Raw genomic sequence first — 22,423 nt, forward strand, 5'->3', positions numbered from 1 at the left:
CTTTACATAAGAAATACGTTGTGTGCCACACAGAGTCTCTGTCACACAATCTTCTTTGGTTGGTTGGTTTTTCATGGTTAAACAGGTAAAAGCAATTCTTAGGTCACAGGCCATACAAACACAGGCTGTGGGCCATATTTTGCCAATCCGTTATATAATTCAAAATGCTAACATAATTAAAAAATTATATAATTATCTCAATAGACATTTAAAATGTATTTGATAACATTCAACATTCATTAATGACTTTTTTTAAATAAAGCATAATACAGGAAGACAAGTCCCTTAACCCAATAATGATCATCAACTAAAAACACGTAACAAACTTCCTTCTTAAAGGAGGAATGTTACAGAGATTTTCTTCAGAGTGGGAACAACATAAGGGTGCCTACTGTTTCCACTTGTGCTCAGTCAACACTGCATCCCCACCAGTGCAGTCAGGAAAGGAAAAATTAAAGGGTTAAAGTTTGAAAAGGAGAAACAAAACTGTCACCATAGAATAAATAATTTTATGGTCTAATTAGAAATCCCTACAAAGTTCAGATAAAGTATTATTCAAATTGATAAGAGAGTTTACCAATGTGGATAACTATAAGACTAATATATCTATTTATTCATGCACCCATTACTTGGTTGATCTAGTCTGTGGGACTTCTGGAAGAAGTAAATAAGGCAAGCTTTCTTCCAGAAAATATTTCACATTAGTTTCTGTGTAGACACTGCTGACCTAAGATTATCCCATTCAAATCATCAGGCAATCCTCAATGTGGGAGTCTCTCATCCAAGGCCCAATCTGCTGGTGGAGCCCAAAGCTTGGTCTCCTACTTCCCGCATTCAATTCTGTTCACAGTGCTAACTTTGATTTCCACTCACTGGGGTTTGTTGGTGGTGGTGTTGTTTTATTCTGGTCCTTGGAGATTTCCTTTACTCTTAATACAGGAAGGGGCTTAGCCAAAATCTAGCTGTAGCATAGAGAAAGGCCTTTTTGAGCATCAAGTCCAAAGTATGATTTATAAAAACTACTACATATAGAACAAATTGTTAAAAACAAAACCCCAAATGTTAACACTGGTTGTTTTCAGATAAGTTATAAGTAACTTTGTTTTTCCTTCAGTAGTTTTCCCTATCTTTTATCCATGACCTTATTTTTGTTTTAATACAGAAGAACAAGCAATATAGTTTATTCTTTAAAATAAGTGATGCACAGAACATTATTTAAAAAACTATTGAAAGGCCCTGGCTGGGTAGTTCAGTTGGTCAGAGCATCATCCCAATACACAAAGGTCACGGGTTTGCTCCCTGGTCAGGGCACACACAAGAATCAACAAATGAATGCATAAATAAGTGAAACAGCAAACTGATCTCTCTCACTCTCTCCCCCTCCCTCCTTTCTTCTCCCTGTCTCTCTCTCAAATCAAATTTTAAAAAAATTTTTAAAAACTATTCATTTATTACTGAAAAAATAATATTTATCAATCATATACTTGCCTTTCAAACAGTCTTTTAATTAATTCTCATAAAAATTCTGTAAAATCCCTAATTTTGCAGAAGAGAAAACTGAGGCTGAGAAAAGTTAAATTATTTGCCCAAGTGACAGAACTGGGATTTGATTCAGAAACACTTGTCCCAAGGCCAGGGCTTTTTCTACTGAATCATGCTCCTCCCACAAGAGAGCATTTTCACATTGCCACCTGCTAGTTCTAATTAAAAGATAGTAATTAAACAATTCTCCACTCCAGGCAACAATATTTAAGCTACTGGCATTTTAAAGAAATTAATACAAACAGCTTCTTATCTGCTGGAAGAAACTACAACTAAACACAAACTACAAGCTGTTGTAAAGAGAAAAGACTCCTATATGACACAGTTATATGTTTATTCAAAGAATGGTTAATTACATTACCTATTAATGGAACATGAAACATAAAACTGTTGTTGTTGAATGACAAATTTACTTGTAAAAATATTCAGTTTGACTGGTAATCAAAGAAGTACAAAGAATAACAATCAAATATTAATCAAAAAGGAAAAACTTTTAAAAATAGTAGTAGCCAAATGGGTAAACAATAAAATTCCCTTACATTTTTAGGAGAGGATATAACTGGTAAAAATTTGCTGTAGGCCAATTTATAATATTCACTCTTTAAAACATAATGTGGCTAGTAATTCTTACCTAGGAAATTACCCTGAGGAAATAATCACAGATATGTACATAAAGATTTAGTTATAGGGTTGCTCATCCTAGAATCACTTATAATAGCAAAAATGAAGAAAAAGAAAAAGAAACTGGAATGAATCTAAATCTATAATAGTAAGAAATTAGGTTAATAATTTTAATAAAGTTTTGTAAAAACTAAATTCCAGTTTCTTTATAGACCAAGAGACCCTGAGCAACTCCACTGAGACCTCTCAACTTTACCAAAAAGCAACAGGAATAACAATAGTACCTATTTCACTGGGGTAATTTAAAGATGGTATAAAATAATCTGTGTAGGGACTACAGCCCAGAGCCTGGCATGTGCATGCTGTCACTCAATAACATACATATGCAGTGGTTAGGAAAGCAGACATGAACTCTTACTCCCTCGGTCCACCTCTAATGGTGGTGCAAGTTTTGCAACCTCTTTCTATCTCAGTTTTCTCATCTACAGAATGAGAGTTTGTGTCAGGACTATAAGAGATAACTGTGTATAAAGTATTTAGCACAGTGCCTGACAAACAGGAAGCTCTCAATAAATTTTGATTATTTTATTAGTAGTATTAGTATTTAGCTATTAGAATAAATATATATTATTTGTGTAGTCAATTGCACACTAACTGAGTTGCTCACTGTACTAGGTATGACACCCAGTATAGAAGCTTTGCAGTTTCATTTTGGTTTTCCTGGAATTAGTTGTTCCATTCCAGTGTGTCTCACCTCACTAGTGAGAGCTCCACAGCATTATAATCATAAACTAGAGTACTATTAGACTTTATGGCCAACATTTTCAAGAGATACCATAGTCCTAGGCCCATTAATGGAATTTTCTATATAGCAACTATATTATTGCAACTTTACTTTTCCTTTCTGGGTAACTTTCCCACAAAGAGATGTCAGGGAGAACAACTCTTCCTAACCAAACCTCCTACATCCCCAAGCATGTGCTCCTGAGAATCAGGGAGACCCAGGCCCAGAACCTCTCAAAATCAAACAGATGTGTGGAGTTTCAAGGACCAGAGGGCAAAAAAAAGTAAAGTAAAACAAACAGGAAAAAAAAAAAAACAAGATAAACAAAACAAAGAAGAATATTATTATTTTAAAAAATCACTTTGTTTTAACTAGCAAGTAAAACCTACTTCTACATTTTCCATACATGTGAATCCTACTTGGAATTAAGGTCCCAGAAACACATTTCACTCCATCCTTATAAGCTCTTAGAGAATAAAAATTTCATATCTTGGGATGGGTTCCCTCCTCGGGAGATGGGCATGATTCCCTCCAGCACCCACACCTAGAGGAAACAAACCACTGTGCAAGGACCGTTTTCCTACCTTAACAGCTTCTCCGAGAGTTTGATTTTTTTCAGCTTCCTCACTGGAATGCAATTCAAGCCTGTAATTCAACTCCTGCAGCTGCTGTGCCTGTTCATTCAGTAGCATTTGTGCCTGCTGCTCTCGAAGTAACGCATTGTTCAGTTCTTCGCAGGCACTTTCAAACTTCTCATGGGTGATCAATTTCTAAAATAAGGGAAAAATTTAATTATCAGCTATCTGCATTTTGGGGCATTTATTCTTCAGAGCTGTATTTGCTAACATAAAGAGTATTAACACAAACATTTGTAAATGTCTGATACATGACAAAAATATAATTTGTTTTTCTTAATTTCATAAACCAAGATTAAAAAAAGCACTCTGGTTTTTAAAGCACAACAGCCATACTTCCAAAGTTACCACATTTAGTTAAATAAAATCTTAGGAAACTTATTTCAAGTAAATCCACAATGCTCAGTTTAAATCTTTGATACATGACCATGTTATATAAGGATTGTGACTGTGGGCCCTGGCCAGGTAGCTCAGCTGGTTAGAGCATCAGCCTGATATGCCAAGGTTGTGGGTTTGATCCCCAGTCAGGATGCATACAAGAATCAACCAATGAATGCATAAATATGTGGAAGAACAAACTGATGTATCTATTTCTCTCCCTCTCTCTTTACCCCTTACCCCAGAATCTCTCCCTTCATCTCTCTCTAAAATCAATAAATAAAAAAATTAAAGATTACAATTGTGGGAATTAAAGCCTTTATTCTGTGCTTTTAAATAATTACCTGAAAGTCTGATCATTGTAAGCTATCCTCCACTACTTTCTTCACAGTCATTATAGCCATCTAAATTCATCTCACGGTTGTATCACCTGTCTACACCTGGCCACCAACCACACTGGGCAGTGACCTCATTCAGCTTCCTCATCCAACATAGAGAAGAGTGCCTGGCACTCAGTAGGTACTCAAAAGATATTTGTTGAATGAAAGAATATCCATATATAAACATCTGTACAATAATATACAACACGATTTTTATAATATCATGACTACTTCGGAGAGCAGTGTGCTCTGCTCTGGAATTACTAATGACAATTCTAGACAAGGGCCATCCCTTCAGGGATGTGGAATCCAGGGAAGAACCACTACTATTATCTCCTGTTAAAAACACTTAAACAAATGAAAATTAATTACAACAAACAAGAGACATCTTGATCTTAAAGTAAAAGGAACAGGAAGGTTTCACAAAAGGTAACATGCGGAAAAATAAAGGAAACCATGAAGGTCACGTAATCACAGTACATTTACATCTAATTAAGAGTAATACCTTTCCCATTGTTGAAAAGAATTTGCAGTGAATTAATATAATTAACCACAAATAAAAAGGAATTGATTCGGATGTTTTTAAAAATCTAGCAGGGCATCGTGGCCGGGTGGCTCAGTTGGTTGGAGCATCATGCTGTACACCAAAAGATTGCAGGTTCAGTCTCCAGTCAGGGCACATACCTGGTTGTGGGTTTGATCCCCAACAGCAGCATGTTAAGGGAGGCAACTGATCAATTTTTCTCTTTCTCTCTTTCTCCCCACTCTCTCTTTCTCTCACCACCCCGCCCCCATTCTTCCTTTCTCTCTAAAATCAATAAACATATCCTCAGGTGAAAATTAAAAATAAATAATAAAAAAACTAATGTGGGCCAGGAAAAAACCCTATTGAATCTAGGCATCTGAAACATATAAATTATTATAGATGAATGTTGACTTTACCTCTGAGTTTCCTAAATTTGAGACAAAAATGGAAATATTCTTAGTTATAGTTTCCTCTTGGACCAATAATAGCCAGCATGTGATTCAGGAAGAGAGAAAAACGTACTGGAACTAAGTTTGCAGATAAACTTACTACATGAGTCTTTCTATATTATAATATGTAAGTACTCAGTTCTACTTTGCCCCCAGGTATCTGGCCTGCTACCTCCTGGAAGCAACTGTTTTTTACAATTATTTGCCTTTTCAAAGGTGGATATAATGCATTCCTCAAAATGAAAGTATAGCATAAAACAGATTCTTAATTATTAACCTAAGTTAACACGAAGTAATGAGAATGAACACACAGCGCACAAGAAAAGTGCCTCATTTATTGAACGTCAACTAGCAAAGGTGTATCTAGTACACTGCTGATTCGCGTGGTATCGGTGGGACCTGGCCGGTACCAGGGTTGAGTGGGGCACAGGACGGGCCGAGCGAGGGAACTGCATGGAAGCAGGGGCAGTGTCAGTGCCCCAGTAACCAAGCTAGCACAGTGTGTGAGGGCGTATTCTTCATGCAAAGAGCATGCAAAAAGCTGGTGGGCCAACTGGCTAAGGGAAAAGCCCCCCTACTCCCTTCCATCCCTTGGTAAGGGTGAGACCAGAGGACAGAGCTGCATGTGACCACAGAAGGTCAACATGGCAGCCCGGAGGCCCTATCCTGTCAGTCTTGTCTGAGAAAAGGACGGGATTGACTTGGGTGGGGGGCGGACCCTCTTGGAGCGTGCAGAATGTGGGGCTGGGAGTTTTAAACTGAGGGAAGGGAGAAACACCCTCTTCCTCTGGGGTCCACCTGGCAGATGTGCTGGCCAGGGCTGGACCTCTCCTGTCCCTGGAAGCCAGGAGGCAAACGGCAGCACCAACAGCACACACAGACCCCAGGAAGGAGCCTGAAGCTGGACAGCAACCCACTTAACGGCCTCAGACTCCAAAGGTCAGGTAAGGATGGAGCCTGGGGAATTGGGGGCCTTGTTTTGGACTTTGGTCCTTTTAGGAACAGTTGGGTTTTGTGTTTTGCAGAAGAGATGAGCCTGGAGATGGGGAGTCCTCCATCCTCCCAAATTATGCAACATTTTAATAAAGACTTCTTTCCTTCCCCTCCAATCTTTGCCTCTGGAACTTGCCTGTGGGTGGCAGCTGGCAGCTGAACCCCACTTGCTCAGTAATGCTTATACAGTGGTTAGATTTTAGGAACACATCTTTTTACTCCCTCTTAACTGCAGCTTCACTCTCCACATTATCCCGTTACAATTAAACCCTCCACTTTTAAAACATCAACTATAAAAGCTCCTCTTGGCACTCCAGTTCTATTTCAATTTCTTAATATCCCTCTAGTTCTTAAAGCCATAGTACTCTCCTGGGATTTGTGAACAACATTTTTGTACTTCTTCTAAGACATGTGTTATATTGTTTTAAACTGCCACTGCTTGCCATCGTACCACTCTGCCCTCCACAGTCTCCTTGACATCTAGAAATCAGATTCCCCACCATTTTGTAGGACTTCTTCCCACTCCTCTAGGATTTCTCCTTTACCAGAAAACTTAGCTAATTCTAGCCTCTCTCTTGCCCATCTATCCCTTCCAGAGACTGCCTCAATTCAATTCACTCTCCTGCCAGTAAGCAAGAAAACAGGTATAGCGATGTAGAATAAGAAAAAGAGGGTGTGTGAAAGCAATTTTAAGGAGCTAATAAACCAAAATATGATCATGGCAGCTCAGCTGTGTAAGAACAACCACCAGTAGATGAACATGGTATTCCAAAACTCGGAGAGTACTGAACAGCTTTTAGCTGGCTGAATCTTTCCTTTTACATTACAAGTTTAGACCAATCTAAACAAGTTATTATGTTTCCTCCTACACAGTTTGCCTAAAATCAGTGAAAGATGAATGGTTGCAAGCATACTGCCTTTTTTAGGGGAAAATAATATCTTTCCTCCCAATCTATTACATTTTTAATAAAATAACCCTTTATTATAAGCACGACTGGTTATAAGCATTAACCACTATAGAAATGGTTCAAAATATGAGTTTTGGAGCCTAACTAGCCAGGTTTGAATCCCGTCATTTCCACATACTATGTGACTTTGGCAAATACTTAGCTACTCTGTGCCCCATGTTCCTCATCTATAAAATAAAGGTAATAATACTATTGAACTATTATTGATTTGACAGAAACAGTGAATACCCTCACATGATTAAGGTGAATGCCCGATATACGAGGTCTGTCCAGAAGGTACCCAGCCGTGTAATATGAAAACCAGAGACATTTTCTGAAGAAAATACATGATACAGGAAACACTGTACATAGGACAATGACATCTCAGTCCCCTTCAAAGCAGGCACCTTGGGACCTCACACAGTTCCCATCGCCATCAGCTGCCCCACTGTATTTTCCTGAAATCTCTTCCCTTTGAAAGGTGATTTTAGTTTTGGGATAAGCCAGAAGTAGATGGGCACCAAATCTGGGATATAGGGGGCTGAGTAACCTGGGCAATTTGATGTTTTGCCAAAAAACTGACGCTTGAGCAGGCATGTTGTCCTGATGAAGCTGCCAATCACCAGTGGCCCATAGCCACAGCCTTTTGAATCATCCAAATAGTCTCTGTTGAGGAATGTTCAAGCTTAATGCAAAACTTGATGCAGATTTGTTGCTTTGCTAGCTTAGTCATTTTGAATGTGATGGCCACTCATGATACATCATGCTCACTCAGCTAGTGTCTAGGCCCCCACTGACTAGTACAGTGAAGTCGTCATTGTTCACACATACACATTCCAGTCCACTCTCCTTGGCTGCCAGGTTACATCAGTGTGGTGCAAACTGGCCTCATTTTATTAACAAAGGCTGGACTTTTTCCAGACAGACCTTGTATGGTTGACAAATCATTAAATGTTAGAAATCACTCACTAACTTTAAAGACAAAAAAAGGGGCCACATACTAAACCTCCCTGTGCAGGGGAGACCTGCATGGTGAGCCTTACAAACCCAGAGACTGTGAGTAATCGCATAGTATGGTCTGACATTAAAACTTTGTAACTAAAAGTAGGTCATGGCAGGTAGTCATGTCCTACTCCTGTGGCATCCTTGATAAAGGTCAGTCTTTACCTAACTGAGCCTGTCGATTGTCCTTTTGAATCTAAGGTAACTTACCTCTGAAATGTCAGATTAATCTCCTTCTCCAGACCCCCCAGGGCACAACTGCCTGCACCAGGGCAGGAAACTACAGAATCCCTCATTGTTTTCTTATTCCCCACATCCCATTTGTATGTGCTGTAAAGGTTAATTATTAACTGTCCCATACCCACCAATGTAAAACAAGCATGTGTCTCTCCATTGTACTTCTTATCCAACCCCAGGGATTTCCCCAATTTGCTTTCTCCTGGCCTGTTAATCTACCATCAAGGGAATTCATGTAACCCTCCCTTAAGTCTCCTCCTCTGATTCAAATGTATAAAATAACCAAATAAAGTCATAAACATTTTCTACAGGTTTGAGTGTTTCTTACATCAACAATTTTATACCTTATGTCAAAATATAAAAATTACATATCTCATTTCCTCAATTATTACTTCCATTAATTATATTTCTATTTCTACACTTCCAGGAAAGAAGTCACACTAAACATTTCCTGAAACATATTCTTAGCTTTTGATGCAAGCCAGTTATTCAACCAAAGCTCTTACAAGAGGATTCTGTCACCTTCCCACAACTTCAAAGTCTTGCATCCTCTCTAGAAACTGAATCCTGACTTCTTCCAAACTAATCAAAATAAGATTTTAACCTATTTTCCTAATACCTAACTATGAACTAGAAAATCATATTGTGTAAAATACCTAAAATTCTTCATATATATTCCAAGGAGCAACCAATATAAAGAATCTCCCAATTTTCAGGAAATACACTATTAGCTAAACCTTTATATTTTAAATCTCAGGTTGCATCAATGGCTGCCTCTTCCCACACTGGCAGAGCATCTCAAGACCCCACATATAGTTAGTATGAACAACTGGAAGCAAATCCAAAGGAGGGAGACACAAACTGTATAGGAACTGGCTTTTAAATGCATACATAACAGCTCTTTATGATTTAGGTATAATGGCAATAAAATTTGGGGAAAAAATTAAATGTCTGTGAATGGGGGACAAATTTTGATATACCCATATTAATTTATATAAAATAAAATTAATAAGTGACATAGGAAAATATTTACAAGTACTTTAAAAATACAAAAAAGTCATCTTTTAAACTCTATATTCCCCTAGGCACATATACACAGAGGAAAATGTGGGAACAAAACACAACCACACTTCAAAAGTTATTGATTTGCGTTGCTGAGTTTAGAGAGATTTGAACTTTCTCCTTTATACTTTTTTGTATTTTTACTTATAACTATTATATATTACCTTTATAATCAGAAAGAAAGGAAGCAGCTCATGAATTTTTCTTCTCTGAGCAAAAAAAAAAAAAAACCCTAAGATGATGAGGGGAAAAACTGTGTGGTCTTTAGACATTCATCAAAAAAAAAACTACTACTTACCTCCAATCAGAAGGGTCATTCATGACCACCTGATGTGCAGAATTTATAAGAAATGTTCGCCCTTTGAAGGTATAACTATTTGAAATAACACTTCATATCAGCAATTTACATTATCATGGGATTAACAGCTAAAGTACTATCTGCCACTATCTCCATTACAACAAATGTGAAAACTGCCAACTACAAATTAACCAAAAGATACATTTAAACTGAATTTAAACTTGCAAAATTTAGGTTTCCCAAAGAAGGAGGTACACAAAGTAGCTTTTTACAGGGTTTAAGAAAAATTTTATAATCAATTTATATTGCTATCGACAGTTGTATACAGTTTTGAAGTTTCAGAGTAATATTTTAACTCTATATTCCTGTATCCACATTAAGAACAATGACTGGTGAGTAACCCAGCTGCAAACAGAATATGTAGATGTCTGCATCTTGTTATGCTTCCTATATTTACACAGTTGTATCTTGATCTAATGTCGTCTGGCATACAGCCTTTCTTTTCTCTCCTATCTTCTGCTTTCTTAAATAATATACATATAACTCCTTGACAGAAAATAGGCAAAATAAACATTCCTCTAGAAAAGCAACTTGATTTCATACTACATAACCTAATTTACTCAAAATATTCAATATAAAACAAAAAGAAAAAAAATTCCACCCCCTACTCCAAACACCAGGCTCCTCCACTGGGGATATTTCAGTTTATTTGGGGGCTTATCTGCTATAGCAGTTATGCCATCCTAACTTAATCTTTTTCTATACTTTCAGTCAGAGCATAAATTTTAACAGGAATATGAGTTCTGCTGATACAGAATCGGTATTCCTTTAAGCATCTGGTATAATTTTTTTTAATTGGGATATAATTCACACATAACACTGTGTTGTTTAATGTGTACAATGTGTTAATTTGATAAGTGTATATGTTGAGATATGATTACCACTGTAGCATTAGCTAACACCTCTATCATGTTACTAATTATCATTGCTTTTTCATGTTGAGAACATTTAAAATGCAGTTTCCTACCTACTTTGACATATTTAGTACAGGTTGGAGCATTTTAGAAGGAAAGTGTTCTGAAGAAAAAGAAATACTAAAGGGACTTAATTTTTTTAAAGATAATAATAAATTAAAGAAAAATCCATATATAAAACCAGAGGAGAGTTCACCAAAGCCACAGTTCTTTAAAACATATATACTTACAGAGTGCTTAAATTCATTTAATTGAGTTTGGAGACCCTGGGCTTTATCAAGCTCCTTTTTCATTTCAGTTAAATTCCGTTTTAATTCTGTGACCTCTATGCGCAGGGAGCGGCGCTCCACCTCCACGGCATGCAGCCTTTGTGTGAATCCGAATATTTGCTTCTGTAGGGATGTTGTGCTTTTCTGTTTTTAAACAAGAGCAATTTTACGTTAAGTAACTATAGATTTACTAATAGATCAATAGCAAAAGTTTATTTTTTTATGTGACCAATAATTTGGCTTGTATGAAGTGAACAACTGAAGAAATACTCTAGATGGCCAGAGAACAGAATTGACCATTGTTTATGTCACACAGTTCTGCTGCAGTACACTTAAAGAGAGCAGTCAATTCAGAACTCATGCCAGAACTTTTGTATTTTGATACTTGGAAACTTATTTGGGAGTAGTTTTATTTATAGTATTAAATGATCACAAGAAGCCCTGCCCAGAGGGGCTCAGTTGGTTGGAGCATCATCCATAAACCAAAGGGTGAATTCCCAGTTAAGGCACATACCCAGGTTGTAGGTTCAATCCTGGTTGGGGCACTTACGAGAAGGTAAACCAATCAATGTCTGTCTGTCTGTCTCTCTCTCTTTCTCTAGGTCTCTCCCCTCCCTCCTTCCCTCCACTCCCTATCCTCCTCTCTCTCTGAAAGCGATGAAAAAAAAAATTCCTTGGGAAAAATCCTTGGGTAAAAATTTTTTTAAAGATCATACAAAAGATCACATGAAATCTAAAGGAAACCTAGATATGTTTGTGTCCAATTAATGTAAACTACAAATAAGTCTGACTCAGAATTAAATTCACAAGTTCTAAAGTCCCCATTTAACACAATTCATTCATACCAAAATGGGTACGTGGCCCTGTAGTCCGTATTTCAGGGCCAGTGTGTTCACTTTATGGAGTCCACGGGCCAACCTCTGGACCAGGGAATCTTTTTCCACATATGTAATACTCCTGCTGCTACTGTGCAGAGGCAAACTCTCCATTGCCAAACTAATTTTATCCATGAGTTTTGCAAAAGAATTCTTGGCTGCACCTATAAGTAAATGTCCACAAATTCTAGAATTTGGATCTTCAAAGAAAGAAAAAAAGACAGAAAAATGTAAATTATCTCTTGTTCATTTCACAATAGTTCTAATCACAATACAATTTTCTCAATTATGTAATTTCTACTCACCTGTAGAGATTCATTTAAAAAGTCTCCCCCACATAAATTTTTACTGTGAAAAAGAAATGCAGAAAATAGCTTGCCTACGAAATAATATATCTAAAGAAAATCTGCATGTATTTATTTACAGTATGTTATCACACTGACCACTATGATACTAAAAATTTATCATCACTCTTTTCTTTGTTTTAAAACATAATATAAATCCATTTTCTATTTCCAGCTACTGAAGCTTGTTATCTTAATGTTATACTATTTATATTCATAGACAAGAAACTATAATTTGCCTGATTCAAAGGCAATTAAAATGTTACAACTACAATTACTTATTTCCCCACAGGATTTTGGTAATCATCCCTCTCACTTAATGGACTTAAGGTCCAAGCATATCCAACATGGCCTGTTTGCTGCCAGATTCATCAGGTCTGTAATTAATAATTGTGTTTCATGTTGATAAATAAAATTGTCAGTGCTCTTTCTACTAATTAGTATTCTAGATAACGGTTAATAGGTTTATTTATGCCTTAATAAAAGTCGTGTAATTTAGTTTTCTCTCTGCTAGGCAGGTCTTAATCTGTCATTACTTGTCTTATTATACCATCCATGTAAAATGACAATCATGGAGAGATTATTTAAATTCAGTAGTATACGATTTCAAGAGCCTCTAATTTTAGATTTAATTTAAATCTTGTGTTTACACAAAAAAGTATATTTGGCATGTTTTATCCAATAAAAAATGTTTTATAATTCTAAGAATATGTGAAGATGATCAGTCAATGTCTTCTACATAAACAACCATTTTCACTAAAGCCCTATGTTCAAACATTGGAGGCTTTATTTCTTTTTTTAAATTTGTATTTATTTTTTTCTTTTAGAGAGAAGGGAAGGGAAGGACAAAGAGAGGAAGAGAAGCATCCATGTGTGAAATAGACATCCATCTGCTGCCTCTCACACGTACCCCAACCTGGGACCAGGCCCGCAACCCAGGTGCGTGTCCTGACTGGGAACCTAACCTGTGACCTTTCAGTCCATGGAGAGATGCCCACCCACTGAGCCACACTGGTCAGGGCAAGCCTTGTATTATTTCTTTTATTCCTCAATGTATAAAAGAAAAGTTTTAAAATGTATGCAGCAGTCAGAATTTGAAAACCATATTGCTTGGAAGTTATTCATGAAATAGATATTATTAATTGGATAAAAGCACAATATCTCCCAGGTAGAATTTATTTCTAACTGATACTGAATATATAGCTTCTAAGACTATATAATAAATGTAAGTTTAAACTTAATAAAATTTAAGTTTAACTTCTCATACTCTCTGAGAATCCTATGGACAGAAGACAGATGAGGTATAATTAAAATACACAGTTCCTTTGTTAATGGATTCCTTAAATAAATCATGAATAAAAAAGAATTTAATAACTTTCCATGCAGTTAACATATAATGCAGAATACTGAGTTAAAAGAATTATTAAACTACAGTACACATTTAATAGGTCACTGTTAAATAAACAAATATTGAAATTTATTTTACCTATAACATTCAGCATAATATATCATTCCAGTGCCTAATATATGTATTTCTCCAACTGGCTTCAACTCTTTAGCTGTGTCTTTTTTTATCTTAATAAACTCTTTTTATCTTTACTGTGCCAGTCTAGCACATAATTTTTATGTTTGTTGGATTAACTGTATTTCTTTTTTACTTCCACAGAAACCACAACAATGCTCAATATAAGGACCCATTCAATACCAAGAGAAAGTAATTATTATATTATGGTATGTCAAAAGTTATTCTTCCCAAATACCATATTTGTCTGACTATAAGATGCACTCGCCCCTCCAAATTTGGGAGGAATAATGGTTAATGCTGCTGTTGAGTTCTGTTTACATTTACATTGGTGAAATATTATTTTATTTATGTTATTAAATATTTTACCACATTTTTTGCCTCAAAATTGTTTTTCCTATTTTCCTCCTCTAAAATCTAGGTGTGCCTTATGGTCTGAAAAATATGGTAAACATTATTTATTGTTTTAGGAAATTTTCAGGAATATAAAAGTAATTAATTTTTCACAAAGAGCTTTTAAATGCAAAATTTACCTACAATTAAATTTTAATAAATAGTGTTTTTTACATTATCACAGAAATGTGTTGTATAGGCACCAATCACTATAAAAGGTGAAATTAAGTGACAATATAATTCTATAAGGTATTCCTCTGCATTTTTAAGAAGTAGAACAGAGTCATGCACTCTTAAGTTCCTGACTGGTGACTCTCTATGAATTACCAAAAGAGCACCAAATAACTTATGCTTTGATGAGTAACAAATGTTTTCACAACATACTTCACATTATACAATACAGAGTACAATTAGTTTAACATTAAATAAATGAAAAAAAAACAAAAACATCTTCTAGTGACATCGTTGTAGAGTTATGTGTACAACAATACAGAAATAAGAGAAAGAAATAAGATCACTGAAGTTGTTCATACTTAAGTTTATCTATTATTGCCCTCACAGGTGTGGCTCAGTTGGTTGGGTGTCATCCCACAGAGCAAAATGTCGGTGGTTCAATTCCCAATCAGGGCACACGCCTGGGTTGTGGGTTCAGTCCCCAGTCGGGACACATACGAGAGGCAGCCTATCAATGTTTTTCTCCCCCTCTTCCTCCCTTCCTCATCCTCTCTCTAAAAATAAATACATACAATCTTTAAACTTAACTAGACTATTTAAGTGTTGGACTTGTTACATTTAAGAAATTCTTGTTCATGTTAAATCCGTTGTTAATCACTTGTCCCTGTTTAATAGCATGCGTCTTTCAAAAAAAGAGGAAAACCCTACGTTTTGTCATTACTTTTTCAATATGAGAGGCAATATTGTACTTCTAAGCTTAAACCTTCACAGCAAACTCATAAACAATTGTTTCAACCAGTAGACCTACACCTGTGGACTACAGATTTCAGGCAGGGGAAGGGAGGCTGAAAAGTCATTGTCACCACTCATAACTGTAGCAAGTATTGTCATTTTGATCTTTATTTACACCTGAAAAATGTACACAGCATGAATAATATGTGCTCATGATAGTGTGAGCAATAAAATTAAAGGTCCATTGAAACATTACAGAAGCCCACCGCTACTAAAAATACAATTATCAAGTGGAGAAAGAGAAGTCTACAATATGTTTTCTTATTGAAATGAAGCTCTCACACTCAGAAAGATTGAGAAACACTCCTTTAACGAAAAAGTAATTATTTAACTAGTGTATATGTAAACATGCAATTGTTTAACTATTTAATGTAATGTTAGTCCTGACTATAATAATCATTAATAATATAATGATAATGAGTAATGTTAATAATAATGCCATAAATGTTGACAGTGTTAACATTAACTGCATTTAAATCCTACTGAGTATATGTCCTGGGAATGTTTGGTCACCCCTGACATCTCCATATCCCTTGCCATCTCCCCCACAGCCTGTCCTTAATATTTCTGGAACTATTCAACAGTCTCTGTGGCCATGGCTTATCTCATCAATACTCTTACCAGAGTCTGTCTAGTCTTCTCCAATCTTTCTCCTCTTCGATCCATCCTCCACTGTAAATGAAGTGACTCATGAAACAAAAAGGAGCTTGTCATAATCCCTGCTTTTAAGCCACAAAGGCTCTCTTCAGATCTCAGAATAAATTTCAGACTCCTTAAAACATGCTCATAAAACCCTACGTGATCTGATCCTTGCTTACATTTCCAGGAACACCTTTCACTATTTCCCCGTCTATAAGCAGCTCCTTTCAAGAGAGCCCAACACATCACAGTCTTAAAGCATTCCTCTAAGCAAAAATAATGCTTCTGTCTCCAAATTGCTAAAAACTGGGAAATATAAATGTGGACTTCGGTTTTCAAACATGAGACCCGATCATTATAAAACGCTTGCTTCAGAGCAGTGTTCTATCTAAAAAATTTTTTAAATCTTATAAAAACAGCCCAAAATACTATTCAAAAAAGTAATGAGAGAATTTGTCTGACCATATATTAAAACGTCAAGATACACCCACAAAAACAGCAGTATGATACTGGTGCCAGGAGAGATAAGGAAACTAACGAAGCAGACTGAAGAGACAGGAAACAGGCCCATGTCCTTATAATAATTTAATACATACCAAGTGGTACATCTCAATTCAGTGGGGAAAAGGTGGATGGCTGAACTGAAAAGAACTGGGACTAGCTGGTCATCTGGACACAAATAAACCCTAACCATTTCCTTAGTGCTTACACCAAAAATAATTCCAGATAAATGGGAGTTTAATATAAAAATTGAAAATACTGGACTAAAATTTGAGCAATACAACCCTGAGGCTTTCCAAGTAAATCACCAAAAGGAACACTATAAAGTAAATGATTAGCAATTTTATCCATATAAAAATTAAAAGACAAACTGTAAAAAAGGTATTTATACTATATATGTCAAAGTTTGGGGGCGGTTCTGTCTTTTCTTTTTTTTTAATTTTATTTTAATCATTGTTCAAGTCCAGCTTTCTCCCACTTACTCCCATTCCAGCCCACCCACCCAACCCCCCCCACTTCCCCCCCATTACCCCCCACCCCTAGTTTTTGTCCATGTGTCCTCCAAATTTGTTCCTGTAAACCCTTCCCATTCTCCCCTGAAATTCCCTCTTCTCTCCCTCCCCTCTGGTCACTGTCAGTCTGTCCCCTATTTCAGTGTCTTTGGTTATATTTTGCTTGTTTCTTTGTTTTGTTGTTTAGGTTCCTGTTAAAGGTGATATCATGTGGTATTTCTCTTTCACTGCCTGGCTTGTTTCGCTTAGCATAATGCTTTCCAGCTCCATCCATGCTGTTGCAAAGGGTAGGAGCTCCTTCTTTCTTTCTGCTGCATAGAATTCCATTGTGTAAATGTACCATAGTTTTTTGATCCATTCATTTACTGATGGGCATCTAGGTTGCTTCCAGCACCTAGCTATTGTAAATTGTGCTGCTATGAACATCGGGGTGCAAAGGTTCTTTTGTATTGGTGTTTCAGTGTTCTTAGGATATAGTCCCAGCAGTGGAATCGCAGGGTCAAAAGGCAGATCCATTTTTAGTTTTCTGAGGAAGTTCCATACTGCTTTCCATAGTGGTTGTACCAGTCGCAGTCCCACCAACAGTGCACTAGGGTCCCCTTTTCTCCACAACCTCTCCAACACTTGTTGTTTGTTGCTTTGTTTATGATGGCCATTCTGACTGGTGATATGTCAAAGTTTTAATATAGGTCATACAAAAGTTCTTATAACTCCATAAAAGACACCCTCATACACAGACATAATGGGATAATTTGTAGGGAGCACAAAATGGGTGTAGAACAAATGAAGGTATGCAACATCACAATGAAAAAATATAAGTAATAATACAGTTTCTTTTGCCTTTCAATTTGATAAAAATGAAAAAGACTGTCAAAGCTTTGTATACCAAGGGCATTATGAAGAACTCAGAGCTCTCAGTACTGTTTATGGGAGTGAAATGTGGAGCAACTTTTGTAAAAAATAAATACTTCCCTACTACAAAATATGCAAACTCATTTCTCAGGAGTGTAGCCAAGAAAATAATTGTATAAGTGTAAAATGCTTTTAAATATAAATGTTAATTACAGCACAGTTTACTACAGTATTGTTTAAAATAGTGAAAAATAAAAGAAAAACACCAACACCCATCAATCAGGAATTCGAGTAAACTACAGTGTGTGTATATACACACAAACATGCACAACGAATTTGGATCAGCATGTGACCAAACACAACTAATTAATGTGCACTGACTTTACTGACATGAGAAAGACATTTATTTTCCATTGAATAAACTAAAGTCACAATAAGGCATGATTGCATGATTCCTTCACATAAAACTGTGTACACATACATGTCTCCGCACATGCATGCGAGATCTGTACAAATCACCAGTGTTAACAATGATTAGGGATAGCCTTCTGGGTGATTTTTATTTCTTCTGTGTAGGTTTTTTGTACTGTGTGAAATTTTTATACCAAACATGAGCACTTTTACAGAAATAAAACTATTTTTATAAAGCACTATGTACTGCCTTCCTCCTTCATTCATTAAACAGCTAGCTATAGAGTAGCTCATGTATATAAAGGCATTGTGTTAGGCAATGGAGATGGGGGGACCTACAACACTGATTAATAGTCAATACGTCTTGTTTCTATCAGTGTTATTAATAAATAACACTATAGGTATAAATTCCCAATAATAGAACTTACCAAAAAAAATATCATGACTTAGACAAATGATATTTGAGGAATGATTATCTAAAGCAGGGGCTCTTGGTCATTTCTGTGTTGTGGATTTCTTTAGTAGTCTGGTAAAACTTACAGATTCACTTCTCAGAATAATACTTTTAAATGAATAAATCAAAATATGGAAGATTACAAGGAAAGAAAATTGTATTGAATTTGTTTATTAATGTAGTAATTTAAGACAACACATTACAATATAGACTAATTAAAGTTAATGTAAAAAAAAAAGACATAGCACAGTGAAAATCATTACGTAGACAAACTAAGAACATTGAACTATGAAGTGATCTCCAAGAAGGCATCATATATTTCATGATGGACATCAAATTGTTTTTTATTTTGTTATATTTAAAAGCTATGAAAATCCTGATTCACAAATATGTACTGCTGAAGTGTAATTAAAGCTTCTATGGTTCACTTTATAAGGTAGAAGTAGGCTTCTCTAAAATACCAGAATTCCCTAAGGCTTTTAAATTCAAAACCTACTGTGGTGAGTTTTTTGTCCTAAGTCAGTAAGTCCATCTTTGGCTTAGGTCAACATATTCATATTTCTACCAGAGAGAAAAAGGGTTGTGAATCCATGGTTCAAATGTGATACTATGGCATGGCATTGAAATTTACATAGTTATGAACATTTCCAATAATAAATTCTCCATTCAAAAATTGTTCTTAAAAATTATGATACGTAAATAAATTTTAATTTAAAAACCAAAATACTGTACACTGTAAAATTTTTCAACTTTTCTATATGCTTGAAAATTCTCATAAAATGTATGAAAATATGAAAAATTGCCAAAGTAATGATAAAAAAGAAAATCACAAAATTTAAAAAAAAATCAATACTTTAATGTGGCTTCTCAAATAGGCACTACTAGCACCTCAAGTACCAGAAATGATACATGGTCAGCTTGTACTGTTTCAATTTCAGTTATGAGTGAAGTTATGTAAATAAAAACATCCTCTAAGTTACTTCTTTTCAAACTTTACTGTGCACATAAATCATCTGAGGGTCTTGCTAAAACACAGGTTCTGATTGATTAGCTCGGGAGTGGACACTGAGGTTATGCATTTCCAGCACTTTCCCAGTCAAGGCTGATGCTGCTGTCCACAGACCACACTTGGAGTAACAAAGCTCTTTTACTGTATTGTCTGTAAGGATTCAATACAGCCTTGAAGCTTATAAATGCATACCAATAACTACCTATTAATAAAAATATCTTTACTTAATGCTTTGAACTTCCTAGGAGTGAAACCTCAGTGTTATGCTGAATACAACCTAGATTTCTGAGTTTTGCCTGAAAGGGTTGCTACGACCTCTAGAAAGTTAGCTCAAAGTATATACAATGAAAAAACTTCTCAGTAGTAATAGCAGGGGTATGTATGTTTTGGTCATCTATCTTCTAGATAATTAAGATTCAATTATAATTTAAATGTGTAAATGTGTCACAAAATGTATTAATATTCTACTCATATCCATATGCTTCTGTATTTGTTCAGAAATATTTTAAAGCAAACTGGCATATTTGTTTCTATCTTGAGAAATTCAGGCTGGAGCACTCATTTGAAAATATTCAGATACTTAAAGGCTTCTTTAGTCCACTTCTCTAATGACTGATATCCCAGCCCTTGAGTGGAAGTAACATTCTCCCCTGTTTGAGGTAAATGATCTCTTGCAGGCACACCATTTGGATACCTGGAAAAGGTAATTTATCTCAAGAAGGCAAACACTTTAATGAAAGCAGGAAGGTTGCCACCTGTCCAGTATTTACAGAGGCAACACGGATAGTGGGGTCCTTGCCCACTATCTATAAAGACATCATTAAAGTTTAAGAAGGTAGCAGGGGCAACCACCTTCAGCACTTTCTGAGCAGTGAACTTAAGCTAACATACTGAACTTGTAGTTTCATGAAAAGGTTTAATGTAAAACACCAGTATTACCCAGTATTACTTTAAAGTATGAGACATCAGTACACACACAAAAAAGAGAAAACAACAATTATTTATTGGACAACTACATATAAATGGACTTGGCTAAGCTGGTTACATTTATTTCTAATGACCCTATGAGGTGAGAACTTTTCTTAGTTAAATTTCACATATAAGATATTGAAACTGGAAAGGGATTAAGTAATTTTCCTAAAGTCACACACAAATTAAGCATTGTAACCCATATTCAAATCTAGAGTCAAAATTCTTATTTCACATTCTATTCCATATCCAACATGTTCAATTTTCTCTATTAAAATCATTTGAAAATTTTTTCTCCCAGATAGTTAATGGTATATATATATTTCATGACTCTAAAAATATAAGCACCTAATGTTTTAAAAGAGTAATTTATTTTTTTTACCTTTAAACAAAGATAATACAAGAAGCAATACAGCTACCACTTAAAATATTAAAAACTACTTGGTATTGGCCTACATGTACCAGTTTTCCTGGGTCTAAAAACAAAAACATTGTCAATGATGCCATTCATATGTAGATCTGGCATGAAACATTGTTTAAATTTTCAGCAAGTTCTTTAAGAAGAAAAAGAAAGAAAAGAAAAAACAAAGTTCTAAGAACAATCCTTTTTCATTTCAGAATTTTCAGACTGTTTCCTAAAATGACTTGACATTTCAATCCCCCACTTCATTGAAAGAATTAAGATACTGCACATAATATTAGATCATTCAGTGTTGCAGGTTCGATTCCCAGTCAGGGTACATGCCTGGGTTGTAGGCCATGACTCCCAGCAACCGCACACTGATGTCTGTCTGTCTGTCTGTCTGTCTCTCTCTATCTCCCTCCCTTCCCTCTCTAAAAATAAGTAAATAAAATCTTTAAAAAAAAATATTAGATCATTCAAGAGACATGAATAGATCACAAATCAAAGCTGAACTGATACTCCTGATGCCTGTGGTGTGATGAAAACACCCTACTGTGAACAGGTCAAATAAATTATGGAATAAGTAACTAATAAATATTATCCAGACACTGAAAATCATTCTCCAGAAAAATATTAATAGAAATGGAGAAAAAATCTCAAAAATATGACTTTTTTAAAACTAAAGCTATGATAGTATATTGTAAGCAAAGCACAGCATCACTTCTGTGACATTCATGCCCAAAATGCATAAGCTGAGTCTCATGATGAGGAAACAAATCAAAATTGAGGGTTGTTCTACAAATAAATGGTGTATAATCTTCATGGTGATGCTGGTCATGGAAAAGACGAGAAACTCTTCCATGCAGCAAAAGACTAAAGAAACATGACCAAATGCAACACAATTCTAAACCAGGTGCTTTTACCATGAAAGACACAGTAGAGACAAACCAGGGATAATAGAACAGGGTCTGAATGGTAGTAATGTATCAGTGTTGGTTTCCCGATGTTGGTCACTGCGCTCTGGTTACGTACGAGAACATCTTTGATATGCACGCTAAAATATGGGGAAGTAATGGGAAATCATGTCAGCAACTTGCTTTGAAATCTTTCAGCAAAAAAAAAAAAAAAGAGCTCTCTGTAGTGTATTTGCAACTTTTCTGTAAGTTTAAGGTTATTTCAAAATAAATTTTATATAAAAATATAAAACAGTATGTAGTCTATGATATTTATAACATTTGTTAGTCTGCTAGTAGATGGATGGGGTGGATGGCAGGATGGATGAGAGGGAGGCAGGCAGGGTGGGTAGACAGACAGAGATAAAGGGATAAAATAGATTGGAAGAAGATACACAAAAATATTTACAGTAACTATTCTTTATGATGGGAAACTTTTTGTTTTTGTTATTGTTGCTTTCTTATTTTTTTTCCAAGTTTTCTTGGAATTGACCAATTTTCTTTTATAACTGAGGCAGTAGAT

The 22,423-nt window shown here is 35.6% G+C and overlaps 1 protein-coding gene across 4 annotated transcripts in view; it reads right to left on the minus strand.

Annotated features, from left to right (window-relative positions):
- CCDC171 (coiled-coil domain containing 171) overlaps window positions 1-22,423 on the minus strand; it is a 312,135-nt gene that overhangs the window by 141,118 nt on the left and 148,594 nt on the right. For all 4 annotated transcript variants that reach the window (XM_028512445.2, XM_036021569.1, XM_028512435.2 and 1 more), the window contains 3 exons: window positions 11,943-12,172; window positions 11,059-11,241; window positions 3,532-3,717 (listed from right to left, as the gene is read on the minus strand). In XM_028512445.2, coding sequence (XP_028368246.1) covers window positions 3,532-3,717; window positions 11,059-11,241; window positions 11,943-12,172 — 599 coding nt within the window. The remainder of the gene's footprint in view (window positions 1-3,531; window positions 3,718-11,058; window positions 11,242-11,942; window positions 12,173-22,423) is intronic.

Source organism: Phyllostomus discolor, chromosome 3, assembly GCF_004126475.2.
Source record: "Phyllostomus discolor isolate MPI-MPIP mPhyDis1 chromosome 3, mPhyDis1.pri.v3, whole genome shotgun sequence".
In the NCBI taxonomy this organism is placed as follows: domain Eukaryota; kingdom Metazoa; phylum Chordata; class Mammalia; order Chiroptera; family Phyllostomidae; genus Phyllostomus; species Phyllostomus discolor.